The following is a 23,528-nucleotide window of genomic DNA, read 5'->3' as shown; positions in this document are numbered from 1 at the left end:
GAAGGGAGGGGAGAGGAGGAGAGGGGAATGGAGCCTGAAGAGTGGAGGATAGGCAATGTCACTCCGGTCTTCAAAAAGGGCAAGAAGGCAGATCCAGGCAGTTATAGGCCAGTCAGCCTCACCTCTGTCCCTGGAAAGGTGATGGAACAGCTGTGCTGGATGCCATCTCCAGACAGCTGGAAAGAGATGATCAAGAGTAGTCAGCATGGGTTCACCAAGGGAAGGTCGTGCTCCACCAACCTGGTGGCCTTCTGTGATGTTGTCTATGGCTGGGTGGATGGGGGGAGAGCAGTGGATGTAGCCTACCTTGATTTCAGCAAGGCTTTTGATGCTGTCCCCCACGACATCCAAAGCTGAGCAAGTGTGGGACAGACGAGTGGACAGTGAGGTGAGTTGAGGACTGGCTGACTGGCAGAGCGCAGAGGGTCGTCATTGGCGGTGCAGAGTCTGGCTGGAGACCTGTAACCAGCGGTGTCCCCAGGGGTCGGTGCTGGGTCCGGTCTTGTTCAACATCTTCATCAATGACCTTGATGAGGGGATGGTGGCCACCCTCAGCAAGTTTGCTGATGACACGAAGTCGGGAGGATTGGCTGAAGGCCATGCTGCCATTCAGCTAGACCTGGACAGGCTGGAGAGCTGGGCAGTAAAATAATGGATGAGGTTTAACAACAGCAATTGTAGAGTCTTGCATCTGGGGAGGAATAATTGCATGCACCGGTACAGGTTGGGGGATGAGCTGCTGGAGAGGAGCTCTGCGGAGAGGGACCTGGGTGTCCTGGTGGATGACAGGTTGGCCATAAGCCAGCAGTGTGCCCTTGTGGCCAAGAGGGCCAATGGCATCCTGGGGTGCATTGCAAAGAGCGTGGCCAGCAGGTGGAGGGAGGTGATCCTCCCCCTCTGCTCTGCCCTGGTAAAGCCTCATCTGGAGCACTGCGTCCAGTTCTGGGCTCCCCAGTACAAAACAGACAGGGATCTCTTGGGAAGAGTCCAGCAGAGGGCCACCAAGATGGGGAGGGGCCTGGAGCATCTCTGCTATGGGGAAAGGCTGAGTGAACTGGGTCTGTTCAGCCTTGAGAAAAGAAGACTGAGGGGGGAGCTGATCCAGGTCTATCAGTATCTGAGGTGTGGGGGGCAAAATGGCGAGGCCGGACTCTTTTCAGTGGTGAGTGGAGACAGGACAAAGGGAAATGGCTGGAAACTGCAGCATAGCAAGTTTCGCACCAATGTGTGCAAGAACTTCTTTACAGTGAGGTGAGGAGCACTGGAACAGGCTGCAGGGAGGTGGTGGAGTCTCCTGCTCTGGAGATGTTCAAGACCTGCCTGGATGCCGACCTGTGTGACTTGGTGTAGGGAACCTGCTTTGGCAGGGGGTTGGACTCGATGAGCTCTGGAGGTCCCTTCCAACCCCTACAATTCTGTGATTCTGTGTGATTCTGTGATCCCAGCTTCATCCCAGCACCATCCCAGCACACCCCAGTACATCCCAGCACATCCTAGCTCATCCCACACCATCCCAGCCCCATCCCAGCACATCCAAGCATCAAACCAGCATCATCCCTGCACATCTGACCACCATCCCAGCAGAACCCAGACATCCCATACTATTTTGCACGATCCCAGCATCATCCCAGCATGATTCCAGCACCTCCCAGCCCCATCACACAACATCTCACACCATGAAAGAACATCCCAGCACTTTCCCAGTACATACCAGCACCATCCCACAACACTCCAGCATGTCCAAGGATGATCCCAGCAAATCCCAGCACATCCCATCACATCTCATCCCAGCCGCTGCATCCCAGAACATCCCAACACATCGCCGCACATCCCAGCAACATCCCACCACATTCCCACACCATCATAGCAAATCCCAGCCCCATCCCAGCACATCCCAGCACCATCACAGCACATCCCAGCCACATCCAAGAAACATCCCAGCGCGTCCCAGCCCATCCCAGCACCATGTAAGCACCATTCAAGCACATCCCACACCATTACAGAACATCCCAGCACATCCCATCACATCTCATCCCAGCCGCTGCATCCCAGAACATCCCACCACATCACAGCACATCCCAGCAAAATCCCATCAAATTCCCAGCACATCCCAGCACCATCCCATCACATTCCCACACCATCATAGCAAATCCCAGCCACATACCAGCACATCCCAGCAAATCCCAGCACCATCACAACACATCCCAGCCACATCCAAGTAACATCCCAGCACGTCCCAGCCCATCCCAGCACCATCTAAGCACCATTCATGCACATCCCACACCATTACAGAACATCCCAGAACCATCCCAGCACATCTCATCCCAGCTGCTGCATCACAGAACATTCCACCACTTTGCAGCACCATCCCACACCATCCCTGCACAACCCAGCACCATCCCAGCTGCAGCCCACACCATCCCAGCACATCACAACACTATCCAAAAACATCCCAGCCCCATCCCAGCACAACCCAGCACGTCCCAGCACCATCGCAGCACATCCCTGCACCATCCCAGAACATCCAAGCACCATCCCAGCACCTGCATCCCATCCATGTATCTATCTAGAAACTCCGCTTCCCCAGTCCTTCAGTGAACAGACACAAAGACACCCACCCTGTGCTGCCTTCTCCTTCACCATTTTCTCCAGGACATGGCAGAGCCTCTGCGGATGTTCTCCAATTCTCCATGCCTCTTTCTGTCTCTCAGGACCTGAACAGAAAGCACGAAAATACATTTCAGACAAACAAAGGATTGAACCGAATGGTCTTTTTGGTGAAGTCAATAAAGACAACAGCCGCCCCTGGGACGCCTGTGGGGCTCCGGCACGGCAGGCAGCCAAGGATTTTTGCCCGGCCTTCCCTGCAGGCACTTCTGCACCCAAAGGCTGAGGAGAACTTTCCATCACACGCTGCCATCTACGCAGCTGCGGAGCAGAGTTATGCAAGTGGCAGAGCTGCCAGGTGGGCAGCTGGCTGGCGCTCAGCATCCCAGCCCCATCTGAGCACCATTCAAGCACATCCCACACCATGACAGAACATCCCAGCACCATCCCAGCACCATCCCAGCACTTCCCACAACACCCCAGCATGTCCAAGGATAATGCCAGCACATCCCAGCACATCTCATCCCAGCCGCTGCATCCCACAATATCCCAGCACCATCCCACACCATCCCAGCACATCCCAGCACATCCCAGCACAACCCAGCCCCATACCAGCACCATCACAGCACATCCCAGCACCAGCCCACTGCATCCCAACATATCCCAGAACCATCCTACACCTTCCCAGCACCACCCAGAACAACCCAGCACATCCCAGCACCATTCCAGCACATGCCAGCATCATCCCACACCATCCCAACACCAGAACCAGCCCCAGCCCAGAACACCCCAGCATATCCCAGCACAACCCAGCACCATCCCAGCACCATCCTAGACCATCCCATCACATTCCGGTCCCAACCCAGCAAATCCCAGACCCATCCCACCACATCCAAGCACCATCACAGCACATCCCAGCACATCCCAGCCCATCCCAGCACATCTCATCCGAGTCACTGCCTCCCAGAACATCCCACCACATCGCAGCACATCCCAGCACCGTCCCATCACATTCCCACACCATCACAGCAAATCCTAGCCCCATCCCAGCCCCATCCCAGCTCATCCCAGCAAATCCCAGCACCATCACAACACATCCCAGCCACATCCAAGTAACATCCCAGCACGTCCCAGCCCATCCCAGCACCATCTAAGCACCATTCATGCACATCCCACACCATTACAGAACATCCCAGAACCATCCCAGCACATCTCATCCCAGCTGCTGCATCACAGAACATTCCACCACTTTGCAGCACCATCCCACACCATCCCAGCACAACCCAGCACCATCCCAGCTGCAGCCCACACCATCCCAGTGTTATATATTATGCCAAACAAATTGAACAACCAATTATATATTATGGAAATCGTCTTTTATTAAAGCAAGCAAGTAAGCAAAACAGCGCTGGGCGGCCGGGGAGTCTCTGCTCCACCAACGGCGCGCGCTTTCCCTTTCCAGCTGGCAGTCTTTATACAGTTCACTAGCCTGTGTTCGTGGCTGCACAATATCTCTTGCGCAGGTGTGGTCCTGTTGTTAGGCAGCCATCCTTTGTCTTGTCAGATGGGGAGGCCTGGCATCTTTGCAATACATCCGTTCATAATCCCTACGCAGAATCTTTAAAGCTGTGTAAGTCCTGGGGTCCATACCTTAAATTGCTGTGTTTGTTGGTGTTTCCGGATGTCTATAGTAGGAAACTGGGCCCTGCTGTTGTTACAGTTTACCAGTGATAAGATTACAAATGAATAGATTAACAAACAACAGATTGCTCCTATTACACCAGCACATCCCAGCATTAGCCAAAAACATCCCAGCATATCCCAGAACATCCCAGCACCATCCCAGCTGCACCCCACACCATCCCAGCACATCCCAGCACTATCCAAAAACATCCCAGCCCCATCCCAGCACAACCCAGCACGTCCCACACAATTCCACACCATCCCAGCACAACCCAGCACAACCCAGCCCGTCCCAGAACCATTCAAGCACAAGTCTACCCCATACCAGCACCATACAAGCACATCCCAGCACCACCCCATCAAATCACAGCATCATCTCACACCATCCCATACCAGCCCTGCACCATCCCTGCACCGTCTCACCACATTCCTGCACCATTCAAGCACATCCCAGCCCCATCCCAGCACCTGCATCCCATCCATGTATCCATCTAGAAACTCCGCTTCCCCAGTCCTTCAGTGAACAGACACAAAGACACCCACCCTGTGCTGCCTTCTCCTTCACCATTTTCTCCAGGACACGGCAGAGCCTCTGCGGATGTTCTCCAATTCTCCATGCCTCTTTCTGTCTCTCAGGACCTGAACAGAAAGCACGAAAATACATTTCAGACAAACAAAGGATTGAACCGAATGATCTTTTTGGTGAAGTCAATAAAGACAACAGCCGCCCCTGGGACGCCTGTGGGGCTCCGGCACGGCAGGCAGCCAAGGATTTTTGCCCGGCCTTCCCTGCAGGCACTTCTGCACCCAAAGGCTGAGGAGAACTTTCCATCACACGCTGCCATCTACGCAGCTGCGGAGCAGAGTTATGCAAGTGGCAGAGCTGCCAGGTGGGCAGCTGGCTGGCGCTCAGCATCCCAGCCCCATCTGAGCACCATTCAAGCACATTCCACACCAATTCAGAACATCCCAGCACCATCCCAGAACATCCCAGCCGGTCCCAGCCCCATCCCAGCACAACCCAGCAAGTCACACACAATTCCACACCATCCCAGCACCTTCCCAGCACCTACCCAGCACCTTCCCAGCACCAGCCCACAATATCTCTGCTCCATACCAGCACCATCCCAGGACATCCCAACCATCCCAGAATCATCCCACACCTTCCCAGCACCATCCCAGAACGTCCCAGCAGATGCCAGCACGTCCCAGTACAGCCCAGCACATCCCAGCACATCCCAGTACATCCCACCACATCCCAACACGTCCCAGCACCATCCCAGCATGTCCCAGCACATCCCAACCACACCCCAACTCATCACAGCACATCTGAGAACCATCCCAGCACATCCCAGCACATCCCAGAACCATCCCAGCCCCATACTAGCACCATCCCAGGACATCCCAGCACCAGCCCACTGCATCCCAGCGTATCCTAGAACCATCCCATACCTTCCCAGCACCATCCCAGCAGATTCCAGCACGTCCCAGCATATCCCAGCATCATCCCACAACATCCCAGCACAACCCAGCACCATCCCAGCACATCCCAGCCCCAACCCAGCACACCCCAGCACATTCCAGGACATCCCAGCACAAGCCCACCGCATCCCAGCATATCCCAGAACCATCCCACACCTTCCCAGCACCATCCCAGAACACCCCAGCACATTCGAGCCCCATCCCAGTACATCCCAACACATCCCAACACGTCCCAGCACCATCCCACCACATCCCAGCCACATCCCAGCTCATCCCAGCACAACCCTAACATCCCATACTATTCCACACGATCTCAGCACCATCCCAGCACCATTCCAGCACCTCCCAGCCCCATCACACATCCTCCACACCATCACAGCACAAACCAGCACCATCCCAGCTGCATCCCACACCATCCCAGTACAACCCAGCACCATCCCAGCACATCCTAGCATCATCCCTGCACCATTCCAGCACCATTCCAGCACTATTCAAGCACATCCCAGAACAGCCCACGCCATCCCAGCACATCCCAGTCACTGCCCAGACCCAGCCCTGCACACCCCAGCATATTCCAGCACATTCCAGCACATCCCAGAGCCATCCCAGCACATCACAACACATCCCAGAACATGCCAGCCCCATCACACAACCATCCCACACTGTCCCAGAACATCCCACCACAATCCCATCACAGCCCCACACCATCCCAGCACATGCCAGCACTATCCAAAAACATCCCAGCCCCATCCCAGCATCATCCCAGCATATCCCGTCACATTCCAGCACCATCCCAGAACATCCCAGAACATCCCAGCACCATCCCAGTATGTCCCAGCATATCCCAGCACATGCCAGCCCCAACCCAGAACTTCCCAGTACATCCCAGCACATCCCAGTATATCTGAGCAACACCCCAGCAAAATCACATCACAATCCCACACCATCCCAGCACCATCGCAGAACCATTCAAGCACCATCCCAGCACATGCCAGCAACAGCCCAGCACACCCCAGCATCATCCTAGCACATCCCATCAAGTTCCCACACCATCCCAGCACAACCCAGCACATCCCAGCATCATCCCACACCATCCCTGCACAACCAGGACCATCCCAGCACGTTCCAGCACCATTCAAGCACATCCCAGCACCATCCCAGCTGCATCCCACACCATCCCAGTACAACCCAGCCACATCCCAGCACATCCTAGCATCATCCCAGCACCATTCCAGCACTATTCAAGCACATCCCAGAACAGCCCATGCCATCCCAGCACATCCCAGTCACTGCCCAGACCCAGCCCTGCACACCCCAGCATATTCCAGCACATTCCAGCACATCCCAGTAACATCCCAGCACCATCCCAGAGCCATCCCAGCACATCACAACACATCCCAGAACATCCCAGCCCCATCACAGAACCATCCAACACTTTCCCAGAACATCCCACCACAATCCCATCACAGCCCCACACCATCCCAGCACATCCCAGCACTATCCAAAAACATCCCAGCCCCATCCCAGCACAACCCAGCACGTCCCACACAATTCCACACCATCCCACCCCATCCCAGCGCAACCCAGCACGTCCCACACAATTCCACACCGTCCTATACCATCCCAGCACAACCCAGTACGTCCCAGCACCACCCCAGCACATGCCAGCCCCTTATCAGAACCATCCAAGGACATCCCAGCACCATCCCAGCACATCCCAGCATATCCCAGCACATCCCACACCTTCCCAGAACATCCCAGAACCATCCCAACACATTCTCACACCATCCTAGCACATCCCAGCCGCATACCAGCACCATCCAAGGACATCCCACTACCATCCCAGGACATCCCAGCATGTCCCTGAACCATCCTACACCTTTCCTGCACCATCCCAGAACATCCCAGCACATCCCAGCACATCCCAGCACCACCCCATCAAATCACAGCATCATCTCACACCATCCCATACCAGCCCTGCACCGTCCCACCATATTCCAGCACCATTCAAGCACATCCCAGCCCCATCCCAGCACCATCCCAGCACCTGCATCCCATCCATGTATCTATCTAGAAACTCCGCTTCCCCAGTCCTTCAGTGAACAGACACAAAGACACCCACCCTGTGCTGCCTTCTCCTTCACCATTTTCTCCAGGACACGGCAGAGCCTCTGCGGATGTTCTCCAATTCTCCATGCCTCTTTCTGTCTCTCAGGACCTGAACAGAAAGCACGAAAATACATTTCAGACAAACAAAGGATTGAACCGAATGGTCTTTTTGGTGAAGTCAATAAAGACAACAGCCGCCCCTGGGACGCCTGTGGGGCTCCGGCACGGCAGGCAGCCAAGGATTTTTGCCCGGCCTTCCCTGCAGGCACTTCTGCACCCAAAGGCTGAGGAGAACTTTCCATCACACGCTGCCATCTACGCAGCTGCGGAGCAGAGTTATGCAAGTGGCAGAGCTGCCAGGTGGGCAGCTGGCTGGCGCTCAGCAGCTTTCCCCATACTCTCTCCAGCTTGTGTGAAACAATCCTCAGCGGCAGCATGGAAGAACATCTGGGTTTTCTTACTGGAGAGATCTCTGATGTTACAGAGACAAAGCCAACAGGACACTGGGAGCTCGCAGCACCCAAGAAACAGGGACTACCCAGGCTTCTCGTGGAGTAGAAATCACTGGGCAGTGAAAAGCTGAACCCTGCCTGAACGACCGCAGCCACATACGAGCAGAGAGCCACAGATGAAGGCTGGTGGCTCACCTCTGGCATCCAGCCCAGGCTCAGCAACAGGACTCCGCTTTGGTACTTCACCGAGAGGACATGCAGGCACAGCTGTGATCAGACACAGGTGAGGACAGCTTCCACTGCACCTTGGCGCCTGGACTTTCTGCAGTGACCTTTGAGGACTGGTGGCAGGTCGGGGAAAGACATGGTCCAAACGGCAAACGTAGAGGTTCTCTCCTCCAAAGAGTGGCCAGGGCTGCTTTCCCACTGAAATGGGACAGTTAGCCAAGTAAAGAAATACTCAGGACTGTTCTGTGTACAGAACAGGGCCTTTAAGGCACAAAGAGACTTGAAAGACCTTTGGAGGCTCTTCAGTACCTGCATAAACTACAACACCGCTACTTTTTCTGCCTTCGAAGACACTCACAACTTACCTCTGGGTTTCCCCTGAGGCACAAAAGCAGTATCCACCCAATCCTCGGGATAAGGAGCATCAGCGCCATCATCTAGAATCAAGAACAGGTGAGACACGTTCCCATGGCATGTCAAAATCTCCTTTTCCCCTGGTGACTGGGGAGGGGTCAGGTAAGGCGATGGGAGACTCGGGCGGTGATCGCCAAGGCTGCAGAGCGGCCAGGGCGACCTGGAGCCTGGCACTGGGCAGCTTTCCAAATGCTCTCTCCAGGCCACGTGCAACGCGCCGCTGGGACCGCTCGGAAGGACACACAGCCATCAGGGCTTTCGTACTGGCAAATCCCTGCTGCATCTCACACTAAAGCTTCTTCAGCCACATTTCCCCTTCAACCCTCCCCACCCCACCCACTTTCCCCTCCACTCCTCTCCCCTCCACTCCCCTTCCCCCTTGCCTTATGCCCAACTTACCTCTCCTGCTCTTCACGGAATTCGTCTGGATTCTCCTGCTTTTGGCTGCTACTCTTGCCTGGCTTTCCTTCGCAATGCTGTGCATTGCTCTCTCCATATTTCTTGCCAGCCATTCTTCTCCTAGCTCTTATTCTTCACTTTTTACTTGGCTTTTTTTCGTTACCTTTTTTCCTTTATTTTCCTTTTGTTTTTACAGACATCTGTACAACCACATTCTCCTATATCCTCCCCCAGCCCCCTATATCCCTCCCCACAGCTCTCCCCAGCCCCTGGAGCCCCTCCACAAACCTCCCCAAGAGCCGTCCCAAAGAAGCCGTGTGGTGAGCTGCAGCCATACATCTCAGTCTGGGGAGCTGGGAACTGGGGCCACAAGGACAGGAATGTTTCCCTATAGCACCGTGTCCCCCTAGAACCTCCTCACAGCCCTCTATTGCCCCAAATCCCCCAGACCCACCCCTGCAGCCCTGTGTACCCCAATCCCCTGCCACAGCCCACTCCAGCCCCGTGTGCCTCCCTGCACCCCAACAGCCTTCTGCAGCCCCCTGCCCCCCCGCAGCTCTCCCCAGCTCCCCACAGCTTCCTCGCCCCCTCTATTTCCCCGTCAGCCCCCTGTATCTCTCCCAGAGCTCCCGGGAGCCCCATACCGATCCCACATCCACAGCCCGTCCCATATATATCCCACTTCCCCACACCCCATCCTGTCTCCACCCACATCCCCACATCCCAGCCCCGCTCCCAGCCCCTCACCCCACACGGAGGTGGCTGATGGCCGCGCACGCTTCCTTCCCTGTCCCGGAGCCGCTCTCCGTCCTTCCCGGATCCGGCGCCGCTGTCCTCAGCACCGCTCCCGTCGTGCCGCGGTTCCGCCTCGGTGCTGCCCGGACAGCTCCGGCGCGCAGCGGCTCTGGGACCGGCACCGTCTGAGGGGAGAGCCGGCTGCCAACGGCCATTCCCGCGCGCTGCGCCTCAGCCAATCGGAGCTGGCGGCGCTGCGGCTGACCAATGAGAGGCAGGAACGGGCCGGAACTGGCCCTGACCAATGAGAGTCCGGGGGCGGGACGGAGCTGCGATGGTGGAGGGGCTCGGGGTGTTTTTCTGGCAGAAAACCCCCGCTTTAAGTGGAAAAACTGGGATTTCTGGGAGAAAATCCCAGATTTCAAGGGAACACCTGGGATTGCTGGCAGAAAAGCCTTTAATTCCTGTTTTCCCCCCAAAATCTCGGGTTTTCTCCCAGAAATCCCTGTTTTTTTCCCATTAAATGTGGCTTTTTCTCCCAGAAATCCCAGTTTTTCCCCTTAAATCTGGGATTTTCTCCCAGAAATCCCTGCTTTTCTCCTTAAATGTGGCTTTTTCTCCCCAAAATCCCTGTTTTTCCCCTTCAATCTGGGGTTTTCTGCCAGAAATCCCTGTTTCTCCCATTAAATGTGGCTTTTTCTCCCAGTAATCCCTGTTTTTCCACTTAAAACTTGGGGTTTTCACCAAGAAATGCCTGTTTTATTCCTTAAATCAGGGGTTTTCTCCAGAAATCCCGGTTTTTGTCCTTAAATGTGAATTTTTCTCCCAGAAATCTTTGTTCTTCCCCTTAAATCTGGGATTTTCTCCCATAAATCCCTGGTTTACCCCTTAAATGTGGCTTTTTCTCCCAGAACAATACCTCATTATGGACTCACAATACCCCATTATGACGTAGCAATGCCCCATTATGACCTCACAATACCCCATTGTGACGTCACAATTCCGGGTCGTCACAGATACGGGTTGACCTGATGCTCGTGTACTCCAATAGAGCTCTATGGGTTGACCGGATGTCCGTTCTCTCCCGTAGAGCTCTATGGGTTGACCTGATGGCCGTGCGCTCCCTAAGCGTTTTAGGGGTTGACCTGATGGCCGTTAGCACCCTTCGAGTTTTAGGGGTTGACCTGATGGCTGTACGCTCCCATAGTGCTCTAAGGGTTGACCTGACGGCCGTGCGCTCCTGTAGTGCTCTGCTCTAAGGGTTGACCTGATTGCAGTTCGCTCTAATAGAGTATTACGGGTTGACCTGATGGCCGTGCGCTCCCATAGTTTCTACTTCTCCTCCAGACAGGCACCTGGAATTTGAGCATCAGCAGCCAAACCCCCAGTGCATTACATGTTATGTGTGGAATGCTGATAACCCAAAGCATAAAACCATGACATTCCCCCCCTTATTCTACATCACTACATCATGCTTAATACATGCAAACAAAATAGGAGTCGTCCCTGGACTCGTTAAGGAAAAGGGGGACAGAAAACAAAGGGGAAACCACTGGGTACCAACGTGACAGCTTTGTACGGGGGGGAGGGGTGGGGAAGTTTGGTGGGAAAGAAAACACTGGTGAATTCTGTTTCTCTCCACCTCAGTAAGGCTTTCCTCTCTCTCTCTCACAACAGCCTCATAGGCAAGTTGATGACATACCAGCTAAAAAAGAGGGCTACGAGGTGGGCACAAAACTACCCCAAGGGCCAGACAGAGAGGGCTGCGAGAACTGGCAAAAAGCTCAGCTGGAAGCCAGTCGATAGAAAGGTGCCTTGGCCTCTACCCAGCACCAGTAACGTTCCACCACTCCACCAGGGACCTGGCAGCACAGCCTGCAGATGATGCAGAGGTACGAGGAGCTGTTTAAACAGCAGATCATCGTGCAGTAATTCAAACGCAGAAACTCCAAGGAGCGACAGGAAAACACTTGGCAAAGCAGTCGCCCCTCATGGCTCAGCAAAGCGCCCTCGCAGCACCCTGGCACAAGACGCGGCGCTGCCGTAACGCGCTTGAAGCCACTGGAGTTGCAGCAGCACAGCACGGCTCAGTGTCCTCCAAGCTGGAGGCTGAGCTCTGCTCCGAGGCACATTCATCTGCCGCCCACCCGCTGCCCTCTCCTCCTCCCCGCTCCCAGCGCTGCTCTTCACGCCGTCCCACCCACACCTCAACTCCTCGTGCCTCATCGGGAGGCTGATGTGCAGGCCACGGCTGCCCACATGCAGCTGGGCTTCCCGGGGCAAACAGCAACCCACAGCACAGCCCAAGGCTGAGAAAGCCACCAGGAAGAGAGGCAAGCTCAAGGGGCTGAGTGCAGGGACGCCTTTCTTCCTCCCGGGCCGCTTCCCCTCCTTTGTGCTTTTGCTAGCGGTCCTTGGAGAGCAAAGGGATGCTCACAGCCTGTGGCCAGCAGTTACAGGTGGGCTGAAAGGCCACCCGTTGGGAAGACCAACAAGGAAACAGGGGAAAACCAGCAGAATTTCAGGGGAGAGCCGACAGGTTCATGGCCCCACGACTGCCAGCCCAAGCACGGGACCTTTTGATCAGCTACGGAAAGAGGCAGCACCGTGTTTAAAAAGTTGGTTTCGCTTTTATTCAATACAAAAGGCTCTGGGTTGTATTTATCAACACAGCCCAGAATGAAACCCCAGCGTTCAGGGTTTCTGCTTAGCAATGAGTAATTCAGCCTCCAGGCAGACACGAGGAGAAGCCTGACCCTGTGGCCACGTCAGGTCCTCTCCCTCCAGGCCCAGCTAGCCGTACTTCAATCTCATACTAGACCGGCCCTGGCCCTGAAGAGACGCAGCCAGAAGGAACACAGCCTCTCCATCTCTTGCCATAGATGAAGACCTGCCTCTGGCAAGCCCTCTTTGCTTGGAATGCAGCACAAGCCCTTCCCTTCCAGGTGCCTCAGTTCCGCTGCACTGTCCGTGACAGGGAAAGCACGGCCATGCCAGAAAACCAGGTGACTCAGTCCGCTGCCTTTGGTGCCACCTCCGAGGAAGCATTCCAGCTGATTCGAGCGTCCTGTGGGCCTTCTCGCTCAAGCCCTTCTCAGTTCTTTTTGCTCTCCTTCTGGGCTTTCTTCTGCAGCCGAGCAGCACTTGCCTTGGCTTTCTTCACTGTCTCGCCAGACCGAGTCCCAAGACTGTGCCAGTCCTACAAGAATCAAGGCAGAAACGGTCAGTGAACCTTCACAGCTAACAAGTGGCTGACAGCTCGCGTGGGGAGCTCAAGCCACCGCCCGGGCAGCTTTGGCTGCCAGCACTGGAAACCGCCTTCCTGCTATCAGGGCACGCCAGAAACTCCACCTCTATCTCCTGCCCAAAAGTCCCACACAAACCAGAACTCAAAGCCATCTCCTGCAAGGCAGCGCCTGCACAGGGCTTGGACACTGCCTGGCAGCACACACAGCACAGCAGCAGCAGCAGCAGATGAGCAGCACCCCAAGGCTCCTGGCGTGCATCAGGAACACGCGCACACGGAAGGAAGGGCAGGACAAACGATGGCACGCTCAGCAGTGCCGGGCACACCACCGTAGGCCACAGCTACAGATTGTTCCCTCCCTGCCCATTGCCAGTGCCTTGCTATCAGCCTCAGAGAGCACGACTTACTGGCTTATGGCACCTGGAAACTGGCACGACTGCAGCTCACGCAGAGCAGCTGCCAAGTGGCTCCACAGAAGAGATGGTGGCACAGCACGTTCTCCGCCAGCGTGGGCTCGGGGATCTCAGCTGGGAGAAATGCCCTTCAGCAGCCACACAGCAGGCAGCCTGCTGCTCTCCTACTCTCAAGGAGGCTGCTTTCTACAAGAGGGGAGAAGGAGTCGTTATTCTCTCACGCACACTGCTGTTACAGGCTGACTTAGAGCTGTTCTGAACATCTCCTTGCTCTACTGACCCAATGACAACGAAGGACACAAAACCTGCAGCTGTGCCATGTCTTCCACCTGCCAAGGAAAAGATTCCTCAAGCTTGAGCATTGCTCCACTTGCAGGCGAGGGGAGCAGGAGCTGAAAAGGACAGGAGGACACAAAAGAAGGGAAAAGCTTAACAGAAAGCAGACCTGCTGCAGACAGTGCCACCAGCTGTGTTTGAACAGCAGTGCCTTAGCGCATGCTCACAGTAAGGCACACATACCTTGCAAGGGCCGCTCAGGAAGGTTGTGACCCATTGCTCCATTGCTCCCCTGAGTCCCAACTCCATTTCTCAGCCACTCACATGCCTCGATGTTCTGCAACAGAAAAGTCACAAGACAGAAATTCAATTCATTGCAGATGCCATCAAACCTTCCTTCTCAGGGCAGTCACACTCATTTCTCTGCAGGATAAATTAGGGGAGGGCTTACCGAGTGAGCAGCATTTACTGCCAGCTGGCAGCAGCAACCTATGCCTAACTCTAAGCTCCTAACAGTAACCTATGCCTAACTCTAAGCTCCTAACAGTAACCTATGCCTAACTCTAAGCTCCTAACAGTAACCTATGCCTAACGCTAAAACTGAACTGAACACTAAAACTAAGCTAACACTAAAATCAACAACAAAGCCCAGAACAAAGCCTAACTCCTACGGGGGGAAGATGGAACTGGGGGCCCGCAGAACCGCAGAGGAGCAACAAGGTGGAGGAGGAGCAGATGTTAGCAATGCCACCCAGCTAATGCCGGGGGCGGGGGCCGCGCAGAGGGTAAGGGGCCGAGCGCCCGGACCAGCGATGGCGGAGCTGTGAGCGCGCCAACACAGGGCCTGGCACGGTGGTGTGGTGCCAGGCCAGCTGTGCCGCAGGCGGATCCACCTCCATGGGTTCCTCTGGAGGCGGATCCACCTCCATGGGCTCCTCTGGAGGTGGATCCACCTCCATGGGCTCCCCATGGTCGCTCACAGCGCTGGCCCGGGCGCGATGGAACCGGGCTCCCTTCCTCCTCTCCCTCCTCTGCCTGATGGTCATGGTGGGCCCCCTCCTCCTCTTTGGTTCTGGGGCCCCCAGCTCCCTCTTCCCATTTAAAACCGCTCTCTCCTCCTCCGCTCTCGCTCTCTTCGTGCTGGACATGGCTGCCACCTGCCCAGCACTCTCAGAGACGAGTGCGCCGGGTGGGGCGGCAGTGACCAAGGTGACGGCTGTGACATGGGGAAGGTTCCACAATGGCACCTGTGCTGCTGGGAGCGGCGTTCCGCACGGGATGAGGAGGGGGCTGCAGGGCACGGGACGGCGGCGAGAAGGCGCTCCCTGTGCCCAGCGGGCAGCCCTTCTCTGCGGCCAGCAACAGGGCACAGAGGAGCCGGCCCCGAGGAAAGGGCCCGCAGCCTCCTTCGCCCTCTGCACATCACATACAGGCGGTGCAGCACCAGGGCACTGACGTTGCATTTCCTGAACATGCAGCGTTTGGGACGCTGCCTTACTCCTGTGTTTGCATCAAATGCAACACGGAGGGAAACGCGCAGTGATTTCCCATTTCTAATGAAATAAAAGTGGTGAAGCAACAACTGATGTTTTCAGAATTGCTGTCACGGTTATCCTGTAGGCATGGGAATCCAAGCCTCCAGCACCTGCTGCTTTAACTGCAGCCACATTTAACTCACCTATTGTGCCACTCACATTGGGCAGCTCTGCTTTCCCTCACTCAGAGTACAGAAACATTTCTATTTCTTAAAGTTAAGATATTATTTCTAATAAGATTCAATTTATTATAAGGTACTATTTCATATCTTTGAGGCAACAGACCAATCGTTGGACAAATTCCACATGGGTATGAAACGTCTGTGCCCACATTGCTCTCAGGAGGTGCAGTGTATGAACATTTAAAGCCACACAGCAGATTATGTCCTGCAACAGTGACTTTCCTTCTGCTTATTTATACCACTTCCTTACTGTTTGACTTCTTTCTAATTTGAGGAAAGCTAGTCGTCTCACTGACTTAGCAGTTCACAGCCAGCATCATAACTGCTTAAAATTTAATTCCTTTCTTGATTAAACCACACACGCACACACGCACACACAGTTGAAGGTCTACTGGGTCAAACAGTTTAGAAAACCCTCACTTTAAAAGCTGTTGGCAATTTCTGTTGTGCAGCAAAAGGCAGATGTGACGTGTATTTTGGTGTGCTTAAAATAAGAGAACAGAAAAGGCAGCAGAAAAATACATTCAGCTCGTAGCCGGGTGGAAGAGGACCTTGGCTGACCGTAGTTATGCCCGAGTTGGAGGACTTGCTGGCTGCTCTTGTCTTGGTGTGGATGTGCTGAGCGCAGCAGCTGCAGGAGCTGTTGTTGTGCTGCTGCCCCCTCAGGGCTCGGTTCTGAAGACGTTTTGCAGCTGCCAGTGAACTGCACTGGCCCCACCGTTCTCTGTGGACGTGGATGCAGAACCATTCACGCTTCCTCTGACGCCAGACGTGTCAGAAGAACAGAAAAATCTTTACTTGGTGTTTCTCTCCTCGTTGGAAACCTATTTCAGAATTTGTAAGTCACAAAAGTAAACGTGCAAAAGGTGGTGGTTTGAAGTCGGGCACACATGTAGCCACGTTTTCTACTGCACACACAAAAGGCAGCTTAGCTGCACTCTGTAAAAATGCTGCAGTCCAAGAACTGCTATCAGCTGCACAGCTTTGACATTACAAAGAAAAGTTATTCACCAAACAACTTGTCTGCATTCTCTGAACATTGGATGATTGTAAAGAAAAAGCCACCTGCTTGCACTGATGGATTTCCCATTTATTATTTGCAACAGCTTCAGAGGCAGCATGCGTAACAGTGCCAAGAAGAGATGTGACACAACGTGGAAAAATTAAGGCTGTGGAAGGGAGAATACATGCCCTCTGTAAACGCTGTCAGATTTTTTTTCCATGCAGGCCATTTGGGATGCAGTAGTAAGAACTGTACTCAAGTCTTATTACTAAGCTACACTGCCTTTATCTTTTCAATTACTGCAGCCTGGTTTTCCATCCAGCCTCAGTATCTATCAACTGGGGGGGCCTCTTCAAACCTCACAGAGATGGGAACATGCCTCGGTCATCCTGATGCCCTGCAAAGTATCATCACACCTACGGGGCCTAGAGGGAGGATTCCTTCGTACATGGAAGGGTTTGGGCTGGAAAGGACCTTTAAGATCACCTAGTGCCAACTCCCCTGCTATAAGCAGGGACACCTTCTGCTAGACCAGATTGCTCAAAGCCCCATCCAGGCTGACCTGGAATGCTTCCAGGGAGGAGGAAGCATCCACAACCTCTCTGGGCAACCTCTTTCAGTGTGTCACCACCATCACAGTAAAGAATTTTCTTCCTAATATCGAGTCTAAGATTCATTCTAGTTTCTTCTTGCACCAGCAGCCAGGAAAAGTTGCCCCAGAATTTCCAACAACTCTACACATACACGTACACACAAACACATCATCTCAAATCCATGTACAGATCTGATGTGAAACTCACCAGTGAGCAAGATGTGCCCTGCAGCACCTACCCATGGGCATACGCACGCTCTCTTGGATCCTTAAGATTGGGCCTAGGCTTTGGGTGCACCCAGGTGCCCTGCCTGGGATCTGAGTTATTACCCTTGTGGCAGCCACGACTCTGGGTCTCTGCAGAGCCTGCTGTCTTCCTCCTCCTGCAGCCATCCCCACCTTGGCCAGCAAAGCATGCAGACATTCAGCCCAAAGACACACAAGAGTGAGTGTTGTCTGAAACACCATTATCTACATTTTCAAGTTCTGAGATCCTAAGCTTGCTGTGGAGAGCCTGGAAGCTCTGAGCTCTCTCACTCGACCCCACATTGTGGATGTTGAAGTTGGAATTCTCAGTCAGAGTCTTAGTTTTGATGTCATCTACCCGCAAAGCCTTTGACGTGGTCCCTCCCCACATCCTTCTCTCTAAATTGGAGAGGTGTGGATTTGAAGGATGGACTGTTCAGTGGATTAAGAATTGGTTGGCTGGTCCCAGCAAAGGGTTGTGATCAATGGTTTGTGTCCGGGTGGAGGCCGCTCACAAGCGGTGTCCCTCAGGGGTCGGTCCTGGGACCGGTGCTCTTCAACATCTTCATCAGTGACAGACGATGGCATCAAGGGCACCTCAGCAAGTTTGCAGATGGCACCAAGCTGAGCGGTGCAGTTGATACATTGGAAGGAAGGGAAGCCATCCAGAGGGAGCTGGACAGGCTGGAGAAGTGGGCCCATGCAAACATGGTGAGGTTCAATAAGGCCAAGTGCAGGGTGCTACACTGGGTCGGGGCAATGCCAGGTATTTATACAAACTGGGGGAAGATCTCCTGGAGAGCAGCCCTGCAGAGAAGGACTTGGGGGTCCTGGTGGACGAGAAGCTGGACATGAGCCAGCAGCGTGATTGCGGCCTGGAAGGCCAGCTGTGTTCTGGGCTGCATTAAAGAAGGGGCGGCCAGCAGGAGAGGGAGGTGATCGTCCTCCAATTAGAAACTGGGCGATAGAAACTAGGCGTGCGTGTGAAGAGAGTGAAGGTGGGCACTGATGCTGGTATCCAGGAGGTCCCCTGTTCTGCTACTGAGCTGGCCAAATTCCAGAAGGATTTTGGTCACACTCGTAGGAAATCAGAGACAGAGTATGAATGGAAAATGCCACTAACGGGGAGAACAGATGCTGTTAACTGAAAAGGAATCCGAGGGGTTTTGGGGACCCAGAATATCTTTCACCCTGGCAACCACTGTGCCCTGTGGTCCCTTACTCAAAGAGCTGCTTGCTGGGATGGCTTCTCCCCAGGACAACTGGCGTTGGTTGGTTTGCTGCACATTGGTCCTGTGTCCTTAACCACTTCTTTGCACACAGCTTTCCAGAGCTGTGTCATTAAAAATAAACCTGTGATCCACAGGCGTTTCATCTGTGATGCTTTTGAAGTTGTGTTACAATGAATTTCACATGGTTCCTGTGTTCTACTGGGGAACCTAACTTTAATTTCATGCCTCTTTTCCTAGAGAAGCTCAGCACAGCTGGTGCACCATCTCAACTCTTGCTTTCAACCCCCAGGTTCCAGCAGGTCTGACTCCCAGCTCAGCACATCTCCTGGCTGCTCCTCCTGGAAATGGGCTCTGGCCACCAGCAGCAGCAGGGGAACTTGTCTGTGCCCAGCTGTCACTCAGGCTGCTGCCTCTTATTCGTCTCTTGCTCGTCCATTCATCTTGTGTGAACAGAAAATTCTCCATCGCTCTGCTCCGTTCTGTTTGCAAGCAAGGCAAATTTTTCTATTTTATTCTTTTGTTTGTTGGTTTGTTGCTGTTACGTTCAAGTGATGCCCTCCTCCCCAGAGCTGGATCAGCCCAGAACTGTTTCACACTCCTGCACTTCTCTGTTTAACGCACTATACTGCACTTGGTGAATTACCAGATTTTATGCTTTCCAGGTGATTGTGAAGCAATCGCCGTTGTGTCTTGATTTCTCTAGAGACTTATTTCTGCCTAGGGCAGCACACACTGCTAACCTACAGCAGCTATCACTTCTATTTCTGCACTGAATGAACACTCAGAGTATTTAGGGCCCCGATGTCCCGATCCTCTGGGCTATGGATGCTGTGGCCGTGGAAGTGAGACAGAGTAACTGAAGATGGAGGAGCGTTTCATGAGAGCAAACTGATCAATTGTGTACCTGCAGCTTGTCTCTCCAGCTCACAACCTTTCACGAATAATGGAAGGTGTGCAAGATGAATGGCACGTTTGTCCCAGTCCTCCTCCTCCTCTCCCTCCCCTCGCCCCTTGTTCCACCCCTCCCCTACCTCACACCTGGATGCATCTGTCCCTGCCTCCAGGAGACAAAGCTGCTGTGGGCGCCATCCTGCTCGAACTGCAGGGGACTTGTTTGCACGGTGCTCTGCTTACTGATGCCCTAGCACCAGGAGAACACAAAGTAAGTCACAGTCTCGTTAAGCTCCTGCTTAATGAACGTGTTGAAGTACCTTTCTGACTGGAGGAAGAAACACTGAACAATGTTGCTATGATGGTAAGGTAAGTGGATGAGGCGGTGGGTGTAGATGCAGTTTGCAGGAGTGGGCAGGCAGAGCACAAGCAGCCATTCCACTGTACAAAAGCTCAAATAGGATTTTCTTGTCAGTTTGCAAAACAGATTTAAAAGATCTTTATTTGAAACAGTCACAGGTGATGACTCACCATTGGATAAGCCAATTCCTGTCTACAAAAAGTAGTTAGCCTAGCTAACATTTCTGAAAGCAGTGCAAAAGAGCGCGGAGATGTTTTTCTATCTGCTGCAATGAGTAGAGCTGGCTCTGCTGTGTCCTCTGGCAGCAGAATGTTTGCTGCAGATCGGAGGCTGCAGGCAACCCGTGGGGCTGAAGCCAACTGCTTTGTGAGAGCAAAGCTTTGTCGCCATTCAGGGGGAGGAATTGGAGGTAATGTGGTCTCAGTCCATGCCTAGAATCAGAGAATACAAAGTGGGGGGTAGTTTTAAACCAAACGCACAGACACTTGATCAGATAGCCACTTTTCAAGCATTCCTCTCTCAGATCTGCACCCCCTGATTTCAGCTCCGATGCTGTCTTTGCATGCAGCTGCCTCCAGCAACATTTCAGACACACCTGTGTTACTCTTGCATGATGTCTTCACTCTGACCCATCAGCACCACGTGGGGAAAACCACAGCACTTCCCAAACACTTCCTCCTATAAATCGACAGGAAGACTTCATAATTAACATAATTCTAGCAAAGCTGAAATCAATCCAAAGGGGACTGTGCTTCGTAGCACAGTGTGCTCAGAAGCAGTTAACAGAAATTTTGCTGAGAGAAAATGCTTAGAAAGTAATGGAAGTACCACTCCATGCACAGACAGGACTTCTGCCCAGCCACAGGCCATAAATACAGAGCAGAGCAAAGCAGCATGCAGCCATCGGAAATACGGCCTGCAGGAGGCAGAGGCTCACGTGTGCCAGAGAGCATCAAGCTGCTCCATCCTGGTGGGTGTGTGCTGAAGCACCATTGTGCAAGGCCAGCATCTGCCGTGCGCTCAAGCAAGGCACGCATCTACACTGCTGGGCACTGCTGGTCCTAATAGCCCAGGGCTCAAAAGTTCTCGTGAGCTGTCAGAAAAGCAGGCCCAGCGTGGAGCTGGGTGGCTCTTCTGGAACAAAGCCCTGCCTCTCTGTAGCTAACAACAAGCACAGGAGTCCCAGCTGTATCCCGAGCGCGGCTTTGGAGCAAAAACAAACTGGACTCTCCTTTCTGGTGCTGCTCTGGCATTCCGTTTGCTGTGTATAAGGAGAAGATCCAGAGCAGATTCCCTCTCTTAGTCAGGGATGGGGGAACATACCTCTGGAAAGAAGATGCGGTGGTAGGGGTGCTGATTGTGGAGACAAACAACATCCAGGGTTGGTGCAGATGGCTGAGCAGGCCCATGGAGTTGTTCCAGGCACGAGGAAGCCGGGAGTTCACCATGAACGAGTCCATTTGTGCTGCCAAAGCAGGCAGCTCTTTCTAGGAAGGGCTGATGAAAGATGCTTCTGGGACAGAGCTGGGGGTCTGAGGAGAGCAGAGTGACCTGGGGAAGGGCACAGCTGAACAACCCTGCTTTCTACGTGTGTGCTTAACAAGATTTATGGGTAAGATGAAATGGAATGGAGCAGATAGATAGATAGATAGATAGGTGCACACAAAACAGTTGCTGGATTGAATATTTTAGGTCTTCTCTACAGTGAAAGAATTGAGTCAGATGGGGGGACACGTTTTGAAAGTTCCCTTGCAAATATTTGGGCCAAAGATCTTGGCATCCAGAGGGCTCATCTCACATTCCCTTGCATGCACCAGCTGCTGGTAAGATCCAACGGTGCTGTTGAAACGATGTTGAAGGCAATGCGGGGAAGAACATTAAAGCAGTGGGAAAAGCATTTGGCAGAAGCCACCTGCTTGGCCAGCGCTCAAGGATCGATGAGCCTAGACCGTTGTAGTGGAAATGCTGATTCCACGAGGTATCTGACTGTGAAGGCTGTATGGGAGCTGCTGAATCACAGCCTGAACCTCTGGTCGATCACCTGAGGCGAGCGCTGATCAGCCCTGGGAGCACAGTGAAGGCAATGCGCTGTGCTGCTGGGAGGGACGGAGCCTGGCTGCGCCTCTCCTGGACCCCATTGCAGAGCTGGCTGCCAGCGGGGAAGAGTCTCTTTAAAGATCCCTCCTGTGCAGTGTTGCAGTGAGCCCAGGATAAGGGAGAGCCCTTTATCTATTCTTTTGGTGTCATAACCTGCTTCGCCAAACTCCCTTGTGTATTTCCAAATTACAGCACCTGTATCATCACTGATTATACAGAAAACTAAAGAGATCACATGAGAACGTAAGTCACAGAAAGCATTCCAGCCCACTGCCCGATCACAACATTGTTTATTGGAAGAGTCACACAAAAACATTTACTGATATATTATGAAAATACTATAGTATAATACATATATATATATTTCATTAAGGCATATGAAAATAAACATATTTATTTACATTTAAATAAGGCATATGTAAAAAATTAATATATTTATTTATATTTAACTGTGGCATATACCTTCAAATTAACATACACCCTACAGCAATAAAGGCATATGCCTGCAGAATTAACTTAGATGCAATGCAATTAAAGGCATTTTCCCTCGGACTTAGAGGCATTTGCCCTCAGAATTAATTTGGATGCAATGCAATTAAAGGCATATGCCTGCAGAATTAACTTAGATGCTATGGAATTAAAGGCATATGCCTGCAGAATTAACTTAGATGCAATGCAATTAAAGGCATATGCCTGCAGAATTAACTTAGATGCTATGGAATTAAAGGCATATGCCTGCAGAATTAACTTAGATGCAGTGGAATTAAAGGCATATGCCTTCAGAATTAACTTAGATGCAATGCAATTAAAGGCATATGCCTGCAGAATTAACTAGGACCCTATGGAATTAAACGCATATGCCTGCAGAATTTAACTTAGATGCTATGGAATTAAAGGCATATGCCTGCAGAATTAACTTAGATGCAATGCAATTAAAGGCATATGCCTGCAGAATTAACTTAGATGCTATGGAATTAAAGGCATATGCCTTCAGAATTAACTTAGATGCTATGGAATTAAAGGCATATGCCTGCAGAATTAACTTAGATGCAATGCAATCAAAGGCATATGCCTGCAGAATTAACTTAGATGCTGTGCAATTAAAGGCATATGCCTGCAGAATTAACTTAGATTCTTTGGAATTAAAGGCATATGCCTGCAGATTTAACTCAGATGCAATGCAATTAAAGGCATATGCCTGCAGAATTAACTTAGATGCTATGGAATTAAAGGCATATGACTGCAGAATTAACTTAGATGCAGTGCAATTAAAGGACAATGCCTGCAGAATTCACTTATTTGCAACGCAATTAAAGGCATATGCCTGCAGAATTAACTTAGTTG

The 23,528-nt window shown here is 52.7% G+C and overlaps 1 protein-coding gene and 4 long non-coding RNA genes across 5 annotated transcripts; 1 reads left to right on the top strand and 4 right to left on the bottom strand.

The window, feature by feature from the left end:
* Positions 1-3,961: 3,961 nt before the first annotated feature.
* Positions 3,962-4,570, bottom strand: LOC128076267 (uncharacterized). The gene is made up of 2 exons (XR_008204319.1): positions 4,460-4,570; positions 3,962-4,376 (listed from the first exon to the last, which is right to left on the bottom strand). It is a non-coding gene; the product is annotated as an uncharacterized LOC128076267 (long non-coding RNA).
* Positions 4,571-12,719: 8,149 nt separating this feature from the next.
* Positions 12,720-14,380, bottom strand: LOC128076266 (uncharacterized). Its single transcript, XR_008204318.1, has 4 exons — positions 14,289-14,380; positions 14,050-14,161; positions 13,764-13,955; positions 12,720-13,308 (listed from the first exon to the last, which is right to left on the bottom strand). It is a non-coding gene; the product is annotated as an uncharacterized LOC128076266 (long non-coding RNA).
* Positions 14,381-14,437: 57 nt separating this feature from the next.
* On the bottom strand, positions 14,438-15,539 carry LOC128076263 (uncharacterized). Its single transcript, XM_052673703.1, has 2 exons — positions 14,969-15,539; positions 14,438-14,938 (listed from the first exon to the last, which is right to left on the bottom strand). Exons 1-2 carry the CDS (start codon positions 15,506-15,508, stop codon positions 14,801-14,803), a joined length of 678 nt encoding a protein of 225 aa, XP_052529663.1. The 5' UTR covers positions 15,509-15,539; the 3' UTR covers positions 14,438-14,800.
* Positions 15,540-19,011: 3,472 nt separating this feature from the next.
* Positions 19,012-19,992, top strand: LOC128076268 (uncharacterized). The gene is made up of 3 exons (XR_008204320.1): positions 19,012-19,497; positions 19,621-19,785; positions 19,900-19,992. It is a non-coding gene; the product is annotated as an uncharacterized LOC128076268 (long non-coding RNA).
* A 194-nt stretch (positions 19,993-20,186) lies between these two features.
* Positions 20,187-21,861, bottom strand: LOC128076269 (uncharacterized). Its single transcript, XR_008204321.1, has 3 exons — positions 21,411-21,861; positions 20,683-20,765; positions 20,187-20,518 (listed from the first exon to the last, which is right to left on the bottom strand). It is a non-coding gene; the product is annotated as an uncharacterized LOC128076269 (long non-coding RNA).
* Positions 21,862-23,528: the final 1,667 nt, after the last annotated feature.

This window comes from Tympanuchus pallidicinctus, unplaced genomic scaffold (assembly GCF_026119805.1).
Source record: "Tympanuchus pallidicinctus isolate F22 unplaced genomic scaffold, pur_lepc_1.0 scaffold134, whole genome shotgun sequence".
Lineage (NCBI taxonomy): Eukaryota > Metazoa > Chordata > Aves > Galliformes > Phasianidae > Tympanuchus > Tympanuchus pallidicinctus.
This window is presented reverse-complemented; position numbering and strand designations above follow the sequence as displayed.

Coding starts and splice junctions, on each gene's coding strand:
- LOC128076263 (XM_052673703.1), bottom strand. CDS start 15,508: ATGCAACGTCAGTGCCCTGGTGCTGCACCGCCTGTATGTGATGTGCAG. Junction 14,939..14,968: donor CTCCAGAGGAGCCCATGGAG/GTGGATCCGCCT, acceptor GAACCCATGGAG/GTGGATCCGCCTGCGGCACA.